The sequence below is a fragment of the Pristis pectinata genome, chromosome 3 (assembly GCF_009764475.1).
Source record: "Pristis pectinata isolate sPriPec2 chromosome 3, sPriPec2.1.pri, whole genome shotgun sequence".
NCBI classification, from domain to species: domain Eukaryota; kingdom Metazoa; phylum Chordata; class Chondrichthyes; order Rhinopristiformes; family Pristidae; genus Pristis; species Pristis pectinata.
The window spans coordinates 126344109-126366328 of NC_067407.1; the positions used below are offsets into that span (position 1 = coordinate 126344109).

Consider the following 22220-nt stretch of genomic DNA (forward strand, 5'->3'; position numbering starts at 1 on the left):
ATCACAGCAATGATGTGGAAAACACTGCCACTGGGGTAAAAGGAAGCCAAGACTTGTTGCTGTTTGCTGTACAGCAAAGCCAAAGTGGATTGGATGCTGCCCAGCTCTTTACATCAGCCTACATGACAATGAAGGGATATGGTGTAAATGGAGACTGCAAGCCTATAGCACAGCTGGAGACTTAGTGACTGATGTATGAGGAGAAAGAGGACATGTAAATGCTGTGAGCTATAGACTTTAAACCAAACATTCCTTTTCTAGTATTTAGCTGGTTTAATACTATCCACCCAAGTACCTTTTTGGTACCAAGCCATAAATTTACTTGTTTACTAAATGCAAAGCTAGATCAGACAATCTCTTTTTCACAAGTGTTTTGAATTTTCAGCAATGGTAGTTATTGAGAATAAATTTTGTCCATTGTAGGACAAGGGCTATTGCTTGGACCAAATTCTGTTTCAGTAGGGATCTCTGGTTATATGAAAGTGGGATAGCAGGTTTGAGAGTAAATAATCAATTTGTTCACACAACTGTTTGATTATTTTTGTACATCCTGCTCTCTCCACCTTGTGGCTGACGGCTCTTGGTTATTGCAACAGTATTACACTATTATATGTGGAGGCCTCTCAGAGAATGACAGTATTGCTTTCATTGACTGAATTGTGAAGCTGGTATGATCAAGCCACCTAAACACTCCTGCAAATAAATTTAAAAGGTAAAGTTGCAGCATCTCTCTCCTGATAGCAGAGACAAAATTCAATTACTCGTGTTCAAAAATGTAACCATAAGTAAAATAAATTGATGTAGAATGAAGAAAAGATACTGAAGGAAAATACAGGATCCCACTCTACTTCTATAGAGGATTCTTTAGACCGGGTTATGTTGTAAACTCCCATGGTAGAATGGATGCAATTGGAGTGAGCACATTTCCTTGCCTCCATCCTGTTATTCCAGACTCTAGTCACTGGAGGGCAATGCAGAGAGGCTTTGATTTGTCAGTGCCAGAACCCTGCTCGACTTGCTGGTGTGTAACGAGTCGTCACATCATTTCTTGCTGCTTAACAGAAGTACAAATTTAACTTCTACAGAAACTCATCTTTAAACTTTTAACCATTTAAATCTACTTTTCTCTGCTACCAGCCAGCATTCCCGCTGCAGGTAACTGTCCTGTCAGTTATTCAAATTAATGACAGGAGGAAGATGGTTTGAACATGCATCAGAGTGGCGCAAGTGGAGGTTGTACAGTGACATAATGGACCAATTAGCTTTCTATGTTCTATATATAAAGACCTCAATATTCCCACCAGTACCGAAATCCTGATTGCACTTGGATCAGTATTTGCAATATGATAGTTCAAACTTCCAGCATTTGTTTTCTCATGCTTGAGCCAGCAAAGCCCATGTGTAGTTAAAGCCTCTCACCTGAATGTTTGGAGCTGACTATGCATTGAATCTCTGAAGCAGTGAGTTGGTGAGGGGCTGCTATTCCTCACCCACTCTTTAGATCTATTTTAATACAAGGAGTTCATTTGCCAAAAGCAAGCAAGAGTTAAAAAAGATGATGTTCTTCTCTGAGTATCATGCATCCTGGTCAGGACACAGTCAATTCAACTCTCAGTTCATCCTAAAGATTACAAACCTAGACACAGCAAAATATGTAACTGGCATAAAACAGGTTATGTAACTTAAAGAGTATTGTGAAAGATGTTAGCTATCACCGGCCACACCCCCAAGAGTAACACATTATGACCTCAGTATAGTGACCTGTGATGTGTATCTAAACCAATCCATGTCTGCAGTCTAATTGACATTAAATTTTCCACTTGTAATTTTATTCAAAGATCTTTTTTCTTTTAAAAAATGACCTATTAAAATTAATTGAATTATATATCAGCAGTTTGTTTTTAATCAGGTGGACACTTAGGACCAATTTTAATATTGCCCTACAACAGTGATACTTTAAGGGAGTAAAAAATTAATGACACTATTGACAGGAAACAGTAAATTTGTAAATAAACATTAAGGTGCAATTGGCCGACTGTTTTCATCATTGGCAGGCTAAACAAAAGGGACACAAGTCCTGAACCCTCTCACTCCAGCCTCCAAGTGTATGCAGTGTGTCTATTAACCTCTTCATTGCAGTTTCTAATGTATCACATTCCTTCCTTAAAGATAGAGACCAAATCTGAGCACACTTCTCCAGATAGTTTCACCAGCGGCCTGTAAAGCAACAAAAAAAAACTCACTGCATTTATATTCAATGCCCCTTGCAATAAAGGCCAACATTTTATTAGCCTTTCTAATTGCTTGCCATATATGTGTGCTACCTTTTGTGTTCCAGGTATTAGGACCCTTAGATCCCTTTATACTGCAACTTCCTGTAGTCTCACTCCATTTAAATAAAAATTTGCTTTTTGATTCTTCCTTCCGTAGTGGATGACTTTACATTTTTCCAGATTATACTTCGTCTGCTAACTCCTTACCCATTGGCTTGCACTTTGCAGGCACTTAGTCCATCTCACAATTTGCTAACTTGCCTATCTTTGTATCATCAACAAATTAATCCTTTCATCCAAGACTACAATATAGATTATATTAGTTTAGGTCCCTGCATTGATTCCTGTGGCACCACACTAGTTACTGATTGCCAATCCAAAAAGGACCCATTTATCCCAACTCGCTGTTTTCTGTTAGTTAGTCACTCCCCTATCCATGTCAATACATTACACCCAATCTTTTATCCTTATCAAATGCTTTCTGGAAATCCAAATACACTACATCTACAAGTACTGTTTGTTACATCCTCATAGAGCTCTAGCAAGTTTGTCAAATATGATTTCCCTTGCATAAAACCTTGTTATCTCAGCTTGGTTGTCTAACGATTTAAATGTTTGAGAATTATTCCATTAATAGGCACAGAACTTTGACTGCAAGCCACATATATAAGATTAGATTGCAAAACCAGGTAGGTTGCTAAGCAGTAATTATAGCTTTGTACACCATTAGAAACCCAGTTATAACTCATTTAACATAGTTGTAACAGTTTTGGTGAATTTTTACAGCAAACTATTTTGTAAACAGTCAAAGCTCTCAGCAATTTAGTGAGCACACTGTAGAAGACTGTAAAGTCCCCCCAGTGATTCATTTGACAGCTGATTTTGGATTACTGTGCATATTCCAGTAATCGGTCCAAACCGATAGTCTCACCAATTTTCTCATTGAAAGTTCCAGACCACTGTTTTTAAATGAGTTATATTTCTTTTGTATGTAAAATCCTAAGTACAGATCCAAAACTTAAGGGGCGTTTTGTTTCATCTTCCTCCTTTGCTTTCTTTCTTTCCCTGATACAGTTCCAGCCACATTTCTCTGTTCAGCTGGACCTGCTTGATCCAAGAAAAGTTGTCCTGATTGAGTCTGATCCCATTTAACTCTCTGCACTTCTTAGCATGGATTATTTGGAAAACTGATCAAGAGCTGATTTGTTTCCCTGCACTGTGACCAATGGGTTCTATGGGAGATCTTTTGTTTAATGCAATGGTGTTCAATTTACTTATCCCATTAATTTACTGATTGGATTTGGGAGGATCCTGACTATGTCAACACTCTTCTCGATTCCTTTTGACATTGCATTACTGGTTCTTTCCATGTTCATGACAAATACAAGACCATTGTGTTAGAGTTTACACTTAAACATAATCAATGTGAGGTGTATAGAATTGAGAGAAAATCCTTGTCCCTGAGGGATTCTGATTCTTTTACCCAAATGCTATTCTAATTATTCTATTCCAAAACTCATGTTTTTAGACACCAAACAGACATTAAGCAAGGTATAATAAAGTTGTGTGTTCAGGACAACGAAATAGGCAAGTTAACCTGCTTCACTGTCCTGAACACATAACTTCTGTATCTCTTGCTTAATGTCAACCTCTCCGTTCAGTAAAATTCTGTTCTTTTACATAAGGAATAAAAGAATAATTTTATTTGACTATCCATTTTTCCAGATTTTTAACTTCATATTTTAAAAAAAGTGACCATTTCTTTCAAGAAACATCTTGTGATTTATTTTATCGTAGTATTATCTGAGTCTTCAAGTTAATTTGAAAAACCTGCCTGTTAAGATGCTGTTACTTTAGTTTTTAATTAAATAAATTTAACCATTCTGATTTATAGTTTAAGGAGAAGCTTTTCTATCATATTTCAACCTGTTGTCAAAAAGAATTTCACTTACAAATGAATGTCTGATATTGTTATTTAATGTCTGTCCTGTTTTATAGAATGTCAAAAGATTGGGCAGAATGGTTTTTCGACAGCATATTTGGACAATAAAATGTATGGTTTCGAATGCATTCCAGTAGCTGTTTGAGGGGATGGTGGTAGAGCAGTTAGAATAGATAAATAAGCTATGATCTTATCTTTATGCAATGCTGTAAGGATCTTCTAACATTCTATGCCTGGGTTTTTCACCAGTGCACAAGGACTGCTAAATTTTAAATACAGCTTACTATGGTGTTTTTGTGCTATTGGGCAGTTGGAAGAGGATAGTAAATGAGATGTAGTATCAGTAGAAATGGAACCAAGACTTCACCTGAGACAATTTTTGTTGTTTTGTTTGTAATTGTGGAATTGCTGCCTATCAAACTGAACAAATATAACTTTTTGGGGGGGGGGGGGGGGGGGAGTGAGGAGAGTGTGGGTGGCGATGGGGAATTCTCATTTTATGCTTTAGTGTTAGCCTTTTGCTTACGCTTGTATATTTAAGTGTGCTATAGTTTGTCTTGCATTAGTTATAATTGAGTGTTATTAGACTAAATTGTGCACTCCAATACTGGAAGATGATCTAAGGAGTGAAGTAACTTGGTTATAGTCACAAACATTCCCAAAATTAAGTTTAGCCAGTGCTTTCCTTCTGGTTTGAGATATATATATGTTTTTATATATTGCAACTGTGCTGTTATCTTTGCTCTATGTGATTTAAGTGCAATTTTGGCAAAGGAAGCAAATTAAGTTTAGAGTCTATTTTAAGGATTTAAGGTAAACCTCTTCTTTTTGACAAGTATTACTTTCCTAACCTGTTACAATTAGGGATGTGGAAGTACAGTATACCAGATCTAGTATAGTCAAATTATATAAAATATTAATAAATTAAAGCAACTAAAATTGCATCACATCAATTATACATTTTGCTTGGAGAATATTTCTTGTTGCCTGTGTACATCCATCATCAACAGGGACCAAACTAACCCTTTGAATTGGTACTGTACAAAATTTGCAAATTGGGTGAAGAATGAACATGACATTCAAATTCCCATTTTCCTAAATTTGGCTTGGTTTAGGAATTTTAATGTGTAAATTGCACCATTGCTTAATATTGCTTCTGCATTCCTTGTCTTTTATTTGATAGGGATCTTTGTCTTCATGTTTTTTCCTTAAGACATGGTGAATGTTCTGGAGTTGGTTTGTAAAGGCAGATAAATACTACAGTGTATTGATAGCTGTATTTGGATGCGTAAATTAAAGAGTATTTGTAGCTCAAGGATTCTCAATTACATAACCCAACAAAGATTCCCACTTGTGTAATCCACCATCACTGAAGTCCCATGGGTGCTGTCTCTATGATCCAATCCTGTAATATTGGAGTATAGACAGTGAATAAAATTATGCAGAGTTGCATTACTCCTTACAGTGAAATAAACCTTAAGTAATAATCACCTAGATTTTATAAATAGCTTTCAAGATTTTTATTTTATTTAAATATTAGAACAATCAATTTAATGCTCTAATGCATTAACTTTGCAAGTGGTTCCTGATCATTCCACTCTGTTTTTAAAATTGCATCACAGAGCAAAAATTGGAAGAGCCCCCGGCTAACTAATGCATGTAGGATAAACAAATGTTTGGCAAATTGTTCAGAAAATATGTCCTTTGGCAGAGTTAGTGAGAAGGCACTAGAAGTGTAAAAGATTCTCAACTTGAGTGGGATAAAATATGTCATACTATTTCCTTTTTTTAATTAATAAATAGAACATACAGTCAGGGGCCAGATAATGGATGGCAAAACCAAATTTTATTTAACCTAGTCTGTTTTTGTCTATGAGATTCTTTTTTAAAAAAATCCACTTTTTGCTTACCCTGGTGTGTGCTGAATAGTCATGAATATTATAGTGGTGGTTTAATAAGGGCTCTCCAGCATTTTTACACTGCACCAACTAATCAGTGCAGTTGCCATGGTCTATATTTACTATTAAGTGTGATGGAAATAAGGAACCATACTTAAGACAACAGCACAAAAGACCAGTCAGTTTATGATAACTGTTGGGAAATATTTACAGGCTGTTCCTGAGAATCTTTACATCATCAGTGTTGCCACTGGCTTGGCAGGAATCTTACAGAAAAGTGTTTTGTATATTTTAGTACTTACAGTTTAATAAAACTGATTGGAATTTAAAATTGTTACTTTTACTGTCATTTATTTGCAAAATTACAGTTCAAGTGCTGACAACAGTTCACATTTATATAATATCTTTAACCTCAAGGCATTACTAATGTGGTGCAAGGGAATGGATGGCATATCATGATGGCAGCAACACTGAGGTGTGAACAACATTTTAAGTAAGTGGCAGAGATGGTGAGACCTGAAAGTCATCAATGAGGACAGCCAGTAGGACTCAATATGAAAGTGCAATTGGCAATCTTTGGAAAAGGAGTTTGGTGGGAAATACACTTGGTGTTGTATTCAGGGAATCAGGAGGATGGGACCTGCTTCTGGAGAGATTTAGATACCTATAAAGATTGAAGGACAGATGCATGAGTAATATTTTCCTGGTGGCAAAATAAGAGAGTTTTGGAGTTGGCTGAGATGGACTCAAACAGCAAGATGGAGATAGCTGTGCGAGATAGCTGCAGGAAAGAAGCCAAAATGGGGAGAGAGATGGAAGAAAGTGGTCTTGTTGATAATGGACATCTTCCTGGAAAATTAATTGCATAATGCTGCTTTGTTCATAGTTACGCAATTGAAAACTCTACATCCCCTGAGTGAAACATAATCATCACCATTTCCAGATAAATTCACAATACTTAAAACCCCACCTGTACTACTAGTCATTAGTTACCCACTGTGATTTCCACATCAGGGCACAAGATGTCATTCCCCATCTAATACTCCTTTGGAGCACTGCACACGGGATGATGTCATTCCTTGTGCAGTACTTATGGAGCATTACAGGTGAACTTGGACCACCTTGTTCCGGTAGGGATTTCTGTTGTGGGACACAATGGTCATCGTATCACAGCTTGTAAACCTCCCAGATGCATCTATATCCTTTGACCTTCCTCACTTACCACCCTGGAAAGACTTTCCTCAAACCATCCCCATTTAGCAGGTTCCAGATTCACCCACCACTGCTGCCAGAACCCTTTTTTTTTTAAATTTTAAATCCCTCCCCCTACATGTATCCCGAAGAATCTCCCAGCCACTACTCTTCATGGGCCCCCTCCTTTCCAATAAGCATTACTACCACTATGTCTTCCAACAGCACAGAGGGTCACCTTTGAGCAGAAACTCAAATGGACCAGCCACATAACCATTGTGGCTACAACATCAGATCTGAGAGCAAGTGTTCTGTGGTGCATGACTGATGGCTTTTCCCACCATCTCCAAGGCACAAGTCAGTAGCATTTGATGGATACTTTCCATTTGTCTGGACGAGTGCAGCTCCAAGAACATTTAAATATGCACCTCATCCAGGACAATGCAGCATGTTTGAGCAGCATTTCGGTTGCCAATCTCTGTCCACCACTGGTATACTGTACTTTGTATTAAGTGTATATTGCAATATTTTCATTTAGAAAAGAGCATTTGGGACACATCACAAACCTTATGCACCTGGCCACTAAGGTTGCCTTCTAAACCCTTGGGCAGCAAGCAAATTGGAAACCACCACCAATTAGGATACTATACTGCCGTGCAAACATTGTTGCTGGGTCTAAATACTGGACCTCACCACCCACTGGGCACCTTTACTGCCAAGCACAATTAGGCTGGGAATAAATATTGGCCTTGGTAGTAATGCCCTGGTCAGAAAATTGTATGAATAGATCTTCCAATCAGTCCCTCTCCCTGCCGCATCACACCCCATCATCCAAACCTGGTCCCTTCCACTCCCCCAACAACCAGAATACAGGTTGCAAAAGATATAGGTGCCTATGTGAAAGTTACTAAGGGCTGAAATTAGAGGTACAAAATGAAATTTGTGTGCTCATTTTAACCGAGGAAGTTAATCTTATGCACCTCAATGTCTCAAATCAATGTTGTGAATATCTAAAACCTGATGATAGAACATTTTACAGCACACAACAGGCCATCTGGCCCACTATGTGCTCACCACGGTGCCAATTTAAACTAATCCCATCTGCCTGAACATGGTCTATATCCCTCCATTACTTGTCTGATAATCAGCAAAGAATCATACAGCGTGGAAGTACTTGAGGCAGCAAAGGGCTTAGAGATGTAGAGGGGCTATTATTAATGCAATTTGTGAAAGCTGACCCTTCCAAGCAATGTAACTGAGGAGCAACATCTAGCAAAATAATAAGTCGAGGACAGATTCATAGGAGACTCGGAGCTGTATCAAAGAGGCAAGATAAGCATTAATACAAAGGTTGAAGCGTTGAGAAGCAATAATTCACTACCATTCAATTCATAACAATGATAATTCATGTTATTGCTTAAGCTCATTAGCTGTAAACAAAAGAAGCTGTTGTTAAAAGTTAGGAATCATCAAGGACCCAAGGAAGGGAGGGAAATAAATAGGCATGAAAGGAAAGATGGTAGTTTTAGGGGAGAGAAGATGTGTGAGAAAACAAAACAACTGATACAAGTGCCGTAAAAGGAAAGTTGGAAGAGTTGTCAGGAAAAGATTATCTCATTGATGACATAAGCTGGTAGGCTGATGAAGATTTCAGGTCAAGTGGTTAGAATGGAAGGAAAAAGATGATGAAACCAGTTCTAGCAATTGTTTCCAATGCTAGAAGAATCATCCAAGCACTTGCCTGGAAATTGTTTTATCACACAAAAAAAATTGAAATTCATTGTTGCATGTAGTACTCAGTGCTGAGACACTGAAGTGCTGCCGAACGGGGTGGACTCCAGCAGAGTGAACCCATGTGCAATGGTGCAATCCCAGAACAAAAGCATTACGACATCAATACATACAGAAAAGCAACCTCTGCGGCAGTAAAAATCTGTTCACTAATATTGACACCCATTTTCTACATTCCTATTCCTACTTACAACACCCACCCCTCCTGCCCCCATAGTTTTAATCCATTCAGTTATTCTCTTGTGATAAAGACTTAAGAAGATAAGTGCCAAGTTTGACTGGCTCAGCAACTACTCAACCAATTTTCACTGATAATGACTGAATGGAAAAATAACATCAACAATATGTGTTATGAAAACTGTAAGGGCCAGATGCTGTATGAAAGGTGACAATCACTTTCGAGGGTGAAACAGGCATTGGGATAGAATACTTACCACTTGCCCAGATGGGTGCAGTCACAACTCATACGTTCATAACATCCAAAACCAGCAGTGGGGTTGGTTGCCAACCTGTCACTTAACACTGTATCCACTTTTTCCACATCAGAATATGATGCCTAAATAATGTACTGTATGCAGGGTGAGCAGCAGCAAGGTGACGTTTGGTTGAATAATGCATTTAACCAATCAATAATGGAAACACTTAGATCAATTCATTTATGAATTACTCCTAGGACGAGATTTACATAACCAAAATGGTTTGACATTGGATTCAGCACCATGAGTTTATTCACTTACGGTGTAGCAGGGCAGTGAAAATCATATCCGACTAGTTTTCCTGGTCCTGCTTTACAAATGCAGTTCACTGAATCCTGCAACAGGTGATGCCTTTCGGCCATGTTTCACAGGCTTGGCGTCTTGACTTACTACTCTACCATGAGGCATCAAAGCAAAAAACTTAAATCGTTTCCCCATCTTCTTAGGATTCATTATCATATCGTAGGCTTCAATTAGGTTTTTGTGTGTGGCTGGGTCAGATGTATTTTTCAATAGTACCTAAAAAGAGGGTAAAGATCAAAACAAGGGGGGAAAAAATCAGTTATGAAAGAGGATTGATTTAATTTCCTCAATCGAATGCAAAACCACAAGGATATAAATACAATAAATACGCTCTATGTATGAAAACAATACATGTAAATACTGTGATTTCAACTCTACTAAAAACCACTTAATACACCTTGAAAGTCTCATAAGGAGATCCATGATCATCTGCACAGCTCTCAGTTCCTGCTGTTACAAGTGCAATTCCAGACATGGTGAAAGGCTTGCCAAAAACATTGGGAAGAGCTGAGCTGGTACAAGTGATACAACTGTGGCAGGAGTGCAGTGCAGTCACTGCTGGCTACAATAGTGGCTCCAGGCTACAGCACAAAGATAATCCCACAGCGAATCTAATCACAGATTATACCCCTGTTATATTGGTGTGAGTTGAGCATCACGTTGGTGGTATCCATGCAAGTTAGGCACCAAATTGGTAGCACATGAATACCATTTTGTAAATCATCAACTAAAACAAAGGCTGGCCAGAGTTCTCCAGGGTGGCAAAATGAGCTGGTGACAGCAGGCTGCCTACTAGTCATATTTAATCAAACAATATAACTCATCTTCAAATAACCATTGACAGATGGAAGCAAAATATTGTTTTCTTGGACTTTATATTGGCAAAAGCAGCCAAAAGCCCAGCATTCATAGTGCCTCTAAACTAAAAGGTAACATCTTACTGTAACCATGAAAAACAAAATGTAATAAAAGAATTTATTTGAACTGGAGTGACGTCGTCTACAAACACAGCATAAAATTTTCACCAAAGATCAACAGTCAACAACTGAGGAATTGCTCAGATAATGAGTTTTGGTGGTCGGGAAGAATGTTGACCAGGATGCCAAGAAAATTCTCTAACCTACACTGCAAGTTACAATGAGGACTTCATCTAGCATTTAAACAGAAGTGTTTGTCTAGTATTGAAAATCTTGTTCAAAGGAAGGCAAATTCATCAGTTCAACACTAATACTTCATTGTTAGCCTAGTTCAAAACTACAAGCCCCAAGAGCAGGACACTTCAACTATAAAATTTTGTACAGCAATAGTGATGATATTTCAAAAATGGTTGATTAGTTGTGGAAAAAACTGAAGGATATAAACAGTACAGCACACATACAAGTTTATCCTTTTTTCATCAGAAAAGCTTCCATTTGTAAAATGCAAGGGGGAAGCAGACTATATTAATAAATGAATTATTCTTAGTAGATGCAAAAAGGCAGCAAAAAAATTAAATAAATTTTCATTTTCTCTATTACTAAAGAAGTTAAATTATAAACAAAGCTTTGTTTTGCTAATCTAGTTGATGATTTTAATTGCAGATTCCAGTCAATGCAAAGGCACTGCCCTGCATATAAAGTGTGGCTCTAACTGCACCAAAAGTTTGTCTGATGTGTGTAATGGAACAGGGAACATAAACAATACACCAATGAAAGAAAAAAGATCACATCATTAATGACTGGACATCTAATAAATTATTTTATACATTGACTGTGTTGTATACCTGCACAGTCTTCATTCACAAGTTTTAATGTGCATATTAAAAAAACTGTGCATATGATATAGACAGTTGTAAGATATCAGCTAACATATTCTGAAAGACGTAATGCTTTAGGCTGAATTGATACACCTTGGTCAAAATGAAATCCTGTGTCAGTAGGGAAGGAAGCTGACAGTTTTTAAAAATTCTGTGGCTCTCCAAGTTACATCATGGAGAGCAACCTTCTGGGGTTGACAAATAAGGAAAGAAACACGAGTTTGAAAATTACTTGCCAAAAGACTATTGTGTGTAGAGAACAAAATATTCAAACATTTCTTTACTATGATTATAATTATCTGCTTAAATAAAACAAAATACACTACAACAGCTATTTTTGTCAAATTTGAGGAAAGGAAGGGAACAGTTGGAGCTGGATCTTGTGATGACAAAAATCAGAGTGGAAAATGAAAGCGCTTGTGAAATTCAACAGAAGTCTGAGGAATGGGACCCCATCGTTCAATCAGATGTTTTATAGACTTGAGGGTTCACCGCTAAGTAGTGGTATTGGTTGGGATTGTTTTATTATTGTCACATGTACCAAGATACAGTGAAAAGCTTTTGTTTGCATACTTCAGATGATAACCGCTAAGGACAACACAGTGGCACAGCTAGTAGAGATGCTCCCTCATAGCACCAGAGACCCGAGTTCAATCCTGACCTCGGGTACTGTCTGTGTTGAGTTTGCATGTGACAGTGTGGGTTTCCTCCCACATCCCAAAGACGTGCAGGTTGGTAGGTTAATTGGCCATTGTAAATTGCTCCAAGTGTGTAGGTGAGTGGTAAAATCTGGGAGAAGCTGATGAAAATTTGGGGAGAATAAAAAGTGGGATTAGTGTAGGATTAATGTAATGGGCCTGTTTCCTTGTGTATATCTCAATAGTTCCTTTTTTTTAAAACCAGAGTGCAGCAATTACTAGTGGTCCTGCTATGGTTATTTACATCTGCTAAACCCAACTTTTGTCCATTTTGCTTTGGTCCCTCATCCCACTGATGTTCTTTCTTCCCCTCTCCCATTTTCTGCCTCTGTACTTCCTTCAAAAGTTTTACACACCTAACTTTAACTGATGCTAATGAAATGTCATCACAGAAACAATGCACCATTGTCTGTCCACTTGGACTATTAGAACTTTCTTTTTAATATGCATCTTGGTGAGTCATTCATTTCAAATTTATTGCTGTATATAACTGGTTTTGACGGTATTTATTAAATAGAAATTAAAAAGTACCTAGTTCAAGTACAGGAAAAGATAATCAATAATAATTATTACAATGGTACTAAAGAGGCCTTTCTGATGCTAAACACCCACTGTTAGTTTCTGCTAATCTTGCCGCTCCCCAGACCAAAATAGTGCATTACAAAAAATATTTTTCACCCACAACAGAAATATTGACCAAAAATCCAATGCTGGAGGAACTCAGTGGGCCAGGCAGCATCTGTGGAGAGAAATGGACAGTCAACGTTTCGGGTTGATACTTTTAACTGGATCCGAAATGTCAACTGTCAATTTCTCTACCCGGGTGCTGCCTGACCTGCTGAGTCCCCCCAGCAGTTTTTTGTTTGCTCCAGATTCCAGCATCTGCAGTCTTTTGTGTCTCCGAAATATTGATCAAGTAAGCCAACAAATACAAGAGGCAGAAATTGGAACATGTTTGTGGAGAACATTCCAAATCCCTTGGAGTTTCTAGGAATCTCGCTTTAAAATTCAAATCTAGGTAACTGATACATAATTCTGACAATCCATAGCTTTGGAAAAGATCAAATCAAGAAACAATATACAGGAAAACAACTGTCAACAGCTTACCTGAAGTCTTACATCAATGCCCATATTCCTTAGAAATTCCTGCTGTGAAATTGGTCCTAAGGTGGTCACTTTTCCCTTTGTCATTTGCCGCAGGTAGCTGAAATCTACGTCTGCTGTCAAGTCTGCTGTTCCAGGTGCCATGAGAACTTCATGAAGCTGATGTCCACGAAAACCCTGTATAAATTACATTTATTAAACGCCTTCTGCACAAAAATGTTGCCTTTTCAAACACATTGGTGGCAGTGATAGAGCAGCCTAAAGTCACCTTTAAAATGTTTTGTACCCAAGTTGAGGGGAAAACCTTATCTTTCATCAGTCGGCATTTGTAGTATCATCAACAGAGGAAGCCAAGGAAAAAATGCTAGTTTCTTTAAGGTCATTGAAAATTGACCAATTTGGAAATGTACACAATGAAAGTGGCAAGATGAACATAACTCACAAATAGTTTGAAATTAAATTCAGTTAATTCAGTTCTGATGAAATATCATTGACCTGAAACATTAACTCTATTTTTCTATCCACAGATGCTGCCTGACCTCCTGAGTATTTTCTGTTTTTATGTCAAATTCGCAATATTTTGGATTTGGATTTTGGTTCATTAGGACTGAACTTTTTTTTTGAAAAAATGTCATATTATCAGTATATTTTTCAGAATCCATCTACTGTAAACAATTATTTTGCCCTTATTATAAATCCTTCCTCACTTCTACATACACCTACTTCCAAACTGTTATTGAAACAAAGTCAATAACCTCCTTTAAAAGAGTTATTTTTAAAAAGAGCAATACGGGGTAAAGGGATTGTACAAGAAGAATGGTGATCTCTTACCTCAGTGTGATTTCTGAAAACTAACCCCATATTCCCACAGTATCCAAAAACTGGGCAATCTCTGTTGAATAAACTCAACAGCTGAGCCCCCACAGCCCTCTTAAATTCTAAAGATTCTGCACAAATCTGGGTGAAGAAATTTCTTCTTATTTCTGCCCCAAATATCCGACAACTTATTGAGATTGTGACACTCCAGTTCCAGATAGATACACCAGGGAAAACCCCTGTATGAACCCCCATAAGACTGTTTCAATGAGGTTGCTTTTCATTCACTTAAACTCAAGAGTCCAGAACCAGTCTTCTTAATCTCTCCTAGTACGAAAAACCCACCATCCTAGGAATCAATAGAGTAAACCTTTGCTGCAACTTCCTCTATCGCAAGGATACCCTTGCTTTAATAGGAAGCTCACATCAGTACACCATGTTCCATGTGGGGACTTTTATATATAACCAGAGACCTATATATTTCAGTAAGACTCTTTACTCCCATTCACTAACCCTCTTAATTATCAACGTACTGCTTGCCTCCTGTACCCACGCGTTAACATTCAGTAAATTTGTGTACAAGGGCAGCCAGATCTTGCTGAACACCAAGTTCTTTCAATCTCTCATCATTTAAAAAAGATTCTGCTTCTCCATTTTTGTTTCTAACAAAGTGGATAACACAACATCACACTGTACTCCATATGCCAAGTCCCCACGTATTCACCTAGCCCATCTATATCTCCTTGAAAATTCTGTATCCTCCTTACCTCATGCCTGTCACCTAGCTTGGTATTTCAGCAAACTTTGTCGCCACATCCAAGTTATTAACATATGCTGTGAAGAACGTGGGCCCCAGCCACATTCCCTGCAGCATCCCCCTAATTACAGCTTCTCAATCCAATAATGATTTATTCCCACTCGGTTTCCTGTCCATTAACCAATCCTCAAATCCACACCAGTATATTACTTCAATCCCATGCCTTCTAACTCTATTTAACAACCTCTTGTGTGTCACCTTATCAAATGCTTTCTGAAAATTCAAATACACCACATTCACTAGTTCACCATTATCTATTCTGCTAACCACAACATAAAGAAAAACTAACTAGAATTTTTAAAACTTGATTTCCCTTTCGTATATCTATGCTGACCCTCCCCAATCCTATTGTTAGTTTCTAAGTGAACCACCACATCTCAAGAATAGATTCTAGCATTTTTCTTATTACTGACATCATACAAACTGATGTCTTAATTCTCCATTTTCCCACTGCCTTCTTTCTTACTCCGGCGGGGGGGGAGGTGGGGGTTGTTACATTTGCTTCAAACATACCAAATGAACAACATTTTAATGACAACAATGCCTCTCCCAGGAGTTTAGCAGAGACCACAATATGGCTACCAAAAATAAGAGTTTGCTGTCTACACTACTCTGGCAGCAGAGTCTGCTGTGCATAAATTCGCAAACAGATGTGGTCAGCCATTACCTGCCGAAGTGGAGCAAGAGCTGTATCAGTAGGCAAGAGAACAAGAGCAGCAGGGTGAAAATTCAGAGTAAGATGATCATGAGGAGCTAGAGAAAGACAAGAGTAGGAAGCCACTTTGAAGCAGGAATGCTGTACCAGGCTTTTCCAATGAAAACACTTTTCTGGATGTCCTGTAAAAACCATGTTTGATCCTGGAAAGTTCTCATGAACTCCATTACATCTAACCATTCCTGCACAAATCATTCTCAAGTCACTTGCACACTTGTAAGAATCATTTAAGCCAGTACACTATATTAGAAATATTCTTCAGTTAGTAGGATTCGGTCAGATACTGCCACTTTTTACATGACCAACAAGCTGGAACAATTAATGATTACAAGGAACTTAGTTTAAAATGAACACAGATATTGTGACTCATAAACAGCAGGCTGAAGCTTCCAATATAGGTTCAGCCAGACATTAACCAGGGCTTACACAGAACAAAATATCATTTAATAAGTCTGTATTGTCATTATAGTGAAGTCTTGTACAAATAAGAATGTTATTCCTCTATTCATTCACTGTTTTCACTTTTCACGTGTATCAGCTGCTATATCTTGAATTAATCTCATCAAAACTGAATATCATTATGACAAGCAGTTCCAATTTATAAAATTTCAGGTGCTCATAAAATGGGCCCTTAAGTGTTCATAATGTTATTAAGGATCAGAACGGTACAAAGTGGTGGAAAAAAGCACTTGATGTTCCTTTGATTGAATGAATTACTTGGATATCAGCTCCAAATGGTCACTGTTTGACTTGATCAAGGAATACACACAGCAAACTTTTTGTTTCCTTTGAAACTGCAAATCATTTTGTCAATATAACTACAGATTCAACTTCATATTTTGAGCCAAAATCCATCCCTCAAGTTGAGTGGCCTCTGAAAGATGAGGCAGCAGTAACTTCCAAAGAATTCAGGAGTTGAGGGAACTGCCAAGAAATACAAGAGTTGCCAGAAAAAAAAATCAATAAAACTGCAGGATGCTGAAATCTGAAATAGAGACAGAAAATGCTGGAAACACTCAGCACATTTAGGCAGCACCTGTGGAAGAAGAAACAGAGTTAACAATCCATGTCAAAGACTGGGCAAAAGAGAAAACAAGTTAATATTAAGATGTAGAGAGTACAAGTCAAAATCAGGGGAAGCCAGGGTGGTTTCCCTCTGCTGTAACTTAGAGACCTTAACCACATCTCATCTATTTCCTGCACCGATCACCCTCCTTCTCCTCCTGGAGAGGATAAAGTTTTCTACTCCACCAGCCTCCGCATTTACCTTCAGTGTGATTCCATCACCAGACACAGTTTCGCCACCCCTCCCTTTTCCTTTCAGCATTTCAGTCTCTTCGTGACTCCCTGATCCGCTCTTTCCTTTCCAGCAACCGTTCCCCCCTCCTGCACTTCCCCATGTAACCATTGGAGATGAAACGTCTATCCTTTTACCTCCTCCCTTCCCATCATCCAGGGACCAAAACAGTCCTTCCAGTGAAGCAGTGATTTACTTGCAATTCTGCACTGCATTTACTGTTCACAATGTGGTCTCCTCTATATTGGGGTAAACAAATGCACAACTGGTGACCACTTTGGAGAGCACCTGTGCTCAGTTCCCAGTGATAACTCAGAAATCCCTGTTGTCAGCCGCTTTAATTCTCCATCCCACTCCCATTTTGACTTTGTGTGTGTGGCCTCCTGTACCTTTATATTGAGACCTGACATAAGCTTGGGAAACTGCCCTCATCTTCCACTGGGCATGTTGCATCCTTCCAGATCCAATATTGAATTCAGGTAACTCGCTTCTCTGTCTGTATCAGAACTGGCCAGTTCTGCTGTAAACTATCCATTTACAATGTCATAGGAGTTCAATTTCTCTCTGTCCATAACCACAGCCTTTCCTGCCAGGCTTGTCCCACATCCCTACATTTTGCAAGTTCCTTTGTTTGTGTTTTCATTCTCTAACAGCCCTTGTTTCATCAGTTGGATGACCTCTACAACTTATCCTCATAGCAAACCTGGCCTCACCCAGAGGTATTCCTTTTGTCCTATCTATTCACACCAACCTCTCAGTCTCTGCAAATTAAAAATGTTTTTCTCTCTTCTCCAGTTTCATTTAAGAACCTTCAAGCTGAAATGTTAACTCTTTTTCCATTACTGCTGCCATTGAGTAATTCCAACATTTTCTATTTTTATACCCAGAATTGCTCATTAGAAAGGTCCTCTGATGGTCTACTCTCAACTGCACATTGTGGAATATACTTACTACCTGTTAAGGAATACTTGAGTTGTGAATGGGAGCCCTATTTGTGACCCAAATGCACTCTATCAGTAGCTGCACTATGGGAAAGTCTTCTATGTCCTCAAATACCCATGCAAGCTTTGCCTATCCCCATGGGTTGAAGGAGAAGTACAGAAAAATTCTTTCTTTTGGAGGAAAGAGCATCAATGATCTCCCTGAAGCAGCACTGAGATGTGACATATATCAGCAGGTGCAGCCTGGAATTATCTTGAGGTAGAAGGGTCAGAGTTGAGGTGACAGTTCTGATAGCAGTCCAGGCACACGTGCAAGCTTGTATGTAAAGGTTTACAATGTCACAGATCTCGGGCAATATCCTTGCAGAAGTATTGCCTGCAAAGACATTACTTTTCCAAGAAGTTTAGAAAATAAGACTCCCTGTAAATTCAATGTGAATGAGGTTTTCCCTGAGGACCCTTTCTATGTCGTCTCTATGGGTATATGTGGTGCCTTGCTAATCTCTGTTACATGTACATGTCATCCAGCATATCAAGTCTAGACAAACTGGAGGGTGGCAAATGTTGTCCGCTTATTCAAAAATGGTAGTAGGGATAGTCCAGGGAATTATAGACCAGTGAGCCTTACGTCTGTGGTGGGCAAGCTGTTGGATTCTTAGAGATAGGACCTATGGGCATTTGGAGAATCATGGTCTGATCAGGGACAGCCAGCATGGCTTTGTGAAGGGCAGATCATGTCTCACAAGCCTGATAGTGTTCTTTGAAAAGGTGACCAGACAGATTGATGGGGGTAGTGTAGTAGATGTGGTCTACATGGATTTTAGTAAGGCATTTGACAAAGTTCCACATGGTAGGCTTCTTCAGAAGGTCAGAGGGCATGGGATCCAGGGAAGCTTGGCCATGTGGATTCAGAATTGGCTTGCCTGTAGAAAGCAGAAAGTTGTGGTGGAGGGAGTGCATTCAGATTGGAGGGCTGTGACTAGTGGTGTCCCACAAGGATTGGTTCTGGGACCTCTGCTTTTGGTGATTTTTATTAATGACTTGGATGAGGGGATAGAAGGGTGGATTGGCAAGTTTGCAGATGACACAAAGGTTGGTGGTGTTGTGGATAGTGTAGAGGATTGTCAAAGATTGCAGAGGGACATTGATAGGATGCAAAGCTGGGCTGAGAAGTGGCAGATGGAGTTCAATCCAGAGAAGTGTGAGGTGGTACACTTTGGAAGGACAAACTCCACGACAGAGTACAAAGTTAATGGCAGGATTCTAGGTAGTGGAGGAGCAGAGGAATCTGGGGGTCCATATCCACAGATCCCTGAAAGTTGCCTCACAGGTGGATAGGGTAGTTAAGAAAGCTTATGGGGTGTTAGCTTTCATAAGTCGAGGGATCGAGTTTAAGAGCTGCGAGGTAATGATGCAGCTCTATAAAACTCTGGTTAGACCACACTTAGAGTACTGTGTCCAGTTCTGGTTGCCTCATTACAGGAAGGATGTGGAAGCGTTGGAAAGGGTACAGAGGAGATTTACCAGGATGCTGCTGGGTTTAGAGAGTATGGATTATGAGGAGCGACTAAGGGAGCTAGGGCTTTACTCTTTGGATTGTTACGAGCCAGGTTGCTACTTGGTGAGAGTCCCTTTAAGGCACCTGGAGAGAGACAGAGACAGAGACAGAGACAGAGACAGAGACAGAGACAGAGACAGAGACAGAGACAGAGACAGAGACAGAGACAGAGACAGAGACAGACTGCAGGTCTCTGTATCTCTGGATGAAGAACAATAGTTGTGACTGTCACTATACAATCCATGCATGGATATTTGGGGCAATCTGTGGAGTCCACTTTGTCATTAACCTGTACTGGAAAGCAGGTATATCTGTGGGCGGCCACAAATCGAATGCCCTTGGTGTGGCAGATACTTTGGAACAAAGCAATGGAGACCATTGGCGATTGAGGTGTCATGTGGGTTCCATCGTGGAACTTGTGGATTTCATAAATGTTCTCTCTATATTCTCTCTACAATCTACTGTGGTTTTCAGAAGCCTTTGCTCATCGTTCTACCTTATTTGCTGAATTGAACTTTAAGAACTATTCCTAGACTTGAGGTTTGGGAATTTGGCACACACAGAGTTTATTTTTGGGGTCAATGTTTAAAATCTAATGTTTTTATTTCTCTTATTATTACAAGTAGTTATTAATAAATAGATTCTAACACTTAAACATGGCTCTTTGTGTTTCCATTGTTGCTGGTACGTAACAGGAGAGAAGGAAGATGAGAGGAGACATGATAGAGGTGTACAAAATATTAAGAGGAATAGATAGAGTGGACAGCCAGCGCCTCTTTCTCAGGGCACCAATGCTCAATACAAGAGGGCATGGCTTTAAAGTAATGGGGGGAAAGTTCAAGGGAGATATCAGAGGAAGCTTTTTTTACCCAGAGAGTGGTTGGGGCATGGAATGCGCTGCCTGGGGCGGTGGTGGAGGCAGGTACATTGGTCAAATTCAAGAGATTACTGGATAGGCATATAGAGGAATTTAAAATAGAGGGATATGTGGGAGGAAGGGGTTAGATAGTCAGCACAACATTGTGGGCCGAAGGGCCTGTATTGTGCTGTACTGTTCTATGTTCTATAAATCTCCATAAAGTTTTGCTTGTGATAAAGTGTTTAAGACGCAAGAGAGGCCGACTTTTCAGTCTGCATAATGTACAGAATGACGTGGGGCAAATTGGCTAGGAATGTTTTCTATTGATTTCAGAATCGAGGCATCACTTTCAGAAGTGCCCCAAATTGCCCTCAAGAGGGTGATGGTGGTCCATCTTCTTGAACCACTGCAGTGCTTCTGATGAAGTTACTCCAACTGTGCTGCTGGGTGGAATTTTCCTGGATTTAAGTCCAGCAATCAAGAGCATTGCAAGAGCATTCCATGTCATGATAGTGTGCTGTTTGGAGGGGAATAAGTAGATGGAGATTTTCCCTGCTCCTTAAGCCCCTGTCTTTCTTAGCAACTGGCCCTTTGAACTGAAGTGCTTCACAGCATTAAGTGCAAATAAAAGCTGCTCTGACTGACTGACAACTGACATTTATTGAAAATCTTGTTCTTGACATATTTTGGGCATTGCACTACTGTTGATGTCATTTGAGGAAGGTTCACATCAGAAAAAAAAGTTCTAGCAAGCACAGAAATCTCTCTTAAAGGTGAAAATGAAGCCCTACTCCCTTTTTACACAACCTTAACAGTACAGTATCCTTTTACCTCACAAAGTTCCACAAAGGATTTCCCAGATAGCCTAAAATGTCTACTTGCAATTTTCCAAACAAACCCAATGCAAAACAAAAGGTATTTAAACTTTTCAGAATCAAAGGGAAATTCAAGCTCTAGACCTTTCTCACAGATTTAACATGCAACTTACCCTCCCATATATAACTGGTTCAACCCATGTGCTGTGGGCTACAAACAACAATTTACATGTCGTAAACATGCCCTAAGGCACTTCAAAGAAAGCTTCAACCTGCCACTTTCAAAAGGCATGCAGCATTAGATCAGCAATAGAGCAAAAGAAATTGTGTAGAAAACCATGAGTCATATCACATCACATAGATGTTAACAATGAAATTTCAAAGGAATTTCCTCAGACTGGTGCTTTAAATCCATATTTTGTAAATTTATATCAATTCAATTCTAAATGCTCAAATGGCAAAAAAACTTTCATAATCACAAAATGACTCCATTCTACCTTACAAATTTGAGGAAGAATAAAAAAATTACCAATTGTTCAAAATCCTTACAATTTTAAAGCATTTTGAAAATAAAGACATTTTCTAAAAAGAAATTTACCAGCAATTATTGGAACCTCCTTATAAGCAAAAGTAGGTCAAGTCTTTTTTTAAAAATAAAGAGACAGACAAAGCTATTGCCAAGAGTAGGTTTCATTCATGAGTGAAATGCCTATTGAAAACACTGTAGTTAGCCTGAGGGAGTATTGCATTTTGCAAAACATGTTAATTACTAAATGGGCTAAGTCAATATCCTAAATTAGTCTAACATAACAATAGCATTTCACTCTAAATGAAGATTAACATATTTTTTTTAAAAATTATTCAGGACATATCACAAACGTTGGGATCAATATTAATACTTCCATAGACTGGATCCGGGGAAACCAAAGAA

General features: G+C 38.8%; 1 protein-coding gene across 3 annotated transcripts in view; it reads right to left on the reverse strand.

Annotated features, from left to right (window-relative positions):
• Positions 1 to 5: 5 nt before the first annotated feature.
• ndufaf7 (NADH:ubiquinone oxidoreductase complex assembly factor 7) overlaps positions 6 to 22220 on the reverse strand; it is a 35866-nt gene continuing 13651 nt past the window's right edge. Inside the window, exons 9-11 of one of the 3 annotated variants that reach the window (XR_007955967.1) lie at positions 13475 to 13648; positions 9833 to 10090; positions 6 to 2217 (exon numbers count right to left, since the gene is read on the reverse strand). Coding sequence is in view for 1 of the 3 variants with exons in the window: in XM_052011327.1 (XP_051867287.1) it covers positions 9884 to 10090; positions 13475 to 13648 (381 nt within the window). In the remaining 2 variants the exon portion in view is untranslated. Of the gene's footprint in view, positions 2218 to 4702; positions 10091 to 13474; positions 13649 to 22220 lie in introns of those variants that run through there. The other 2 variants (XR_007955966.1, XM_052011327.1) reach the window with 2 other exon arrangements.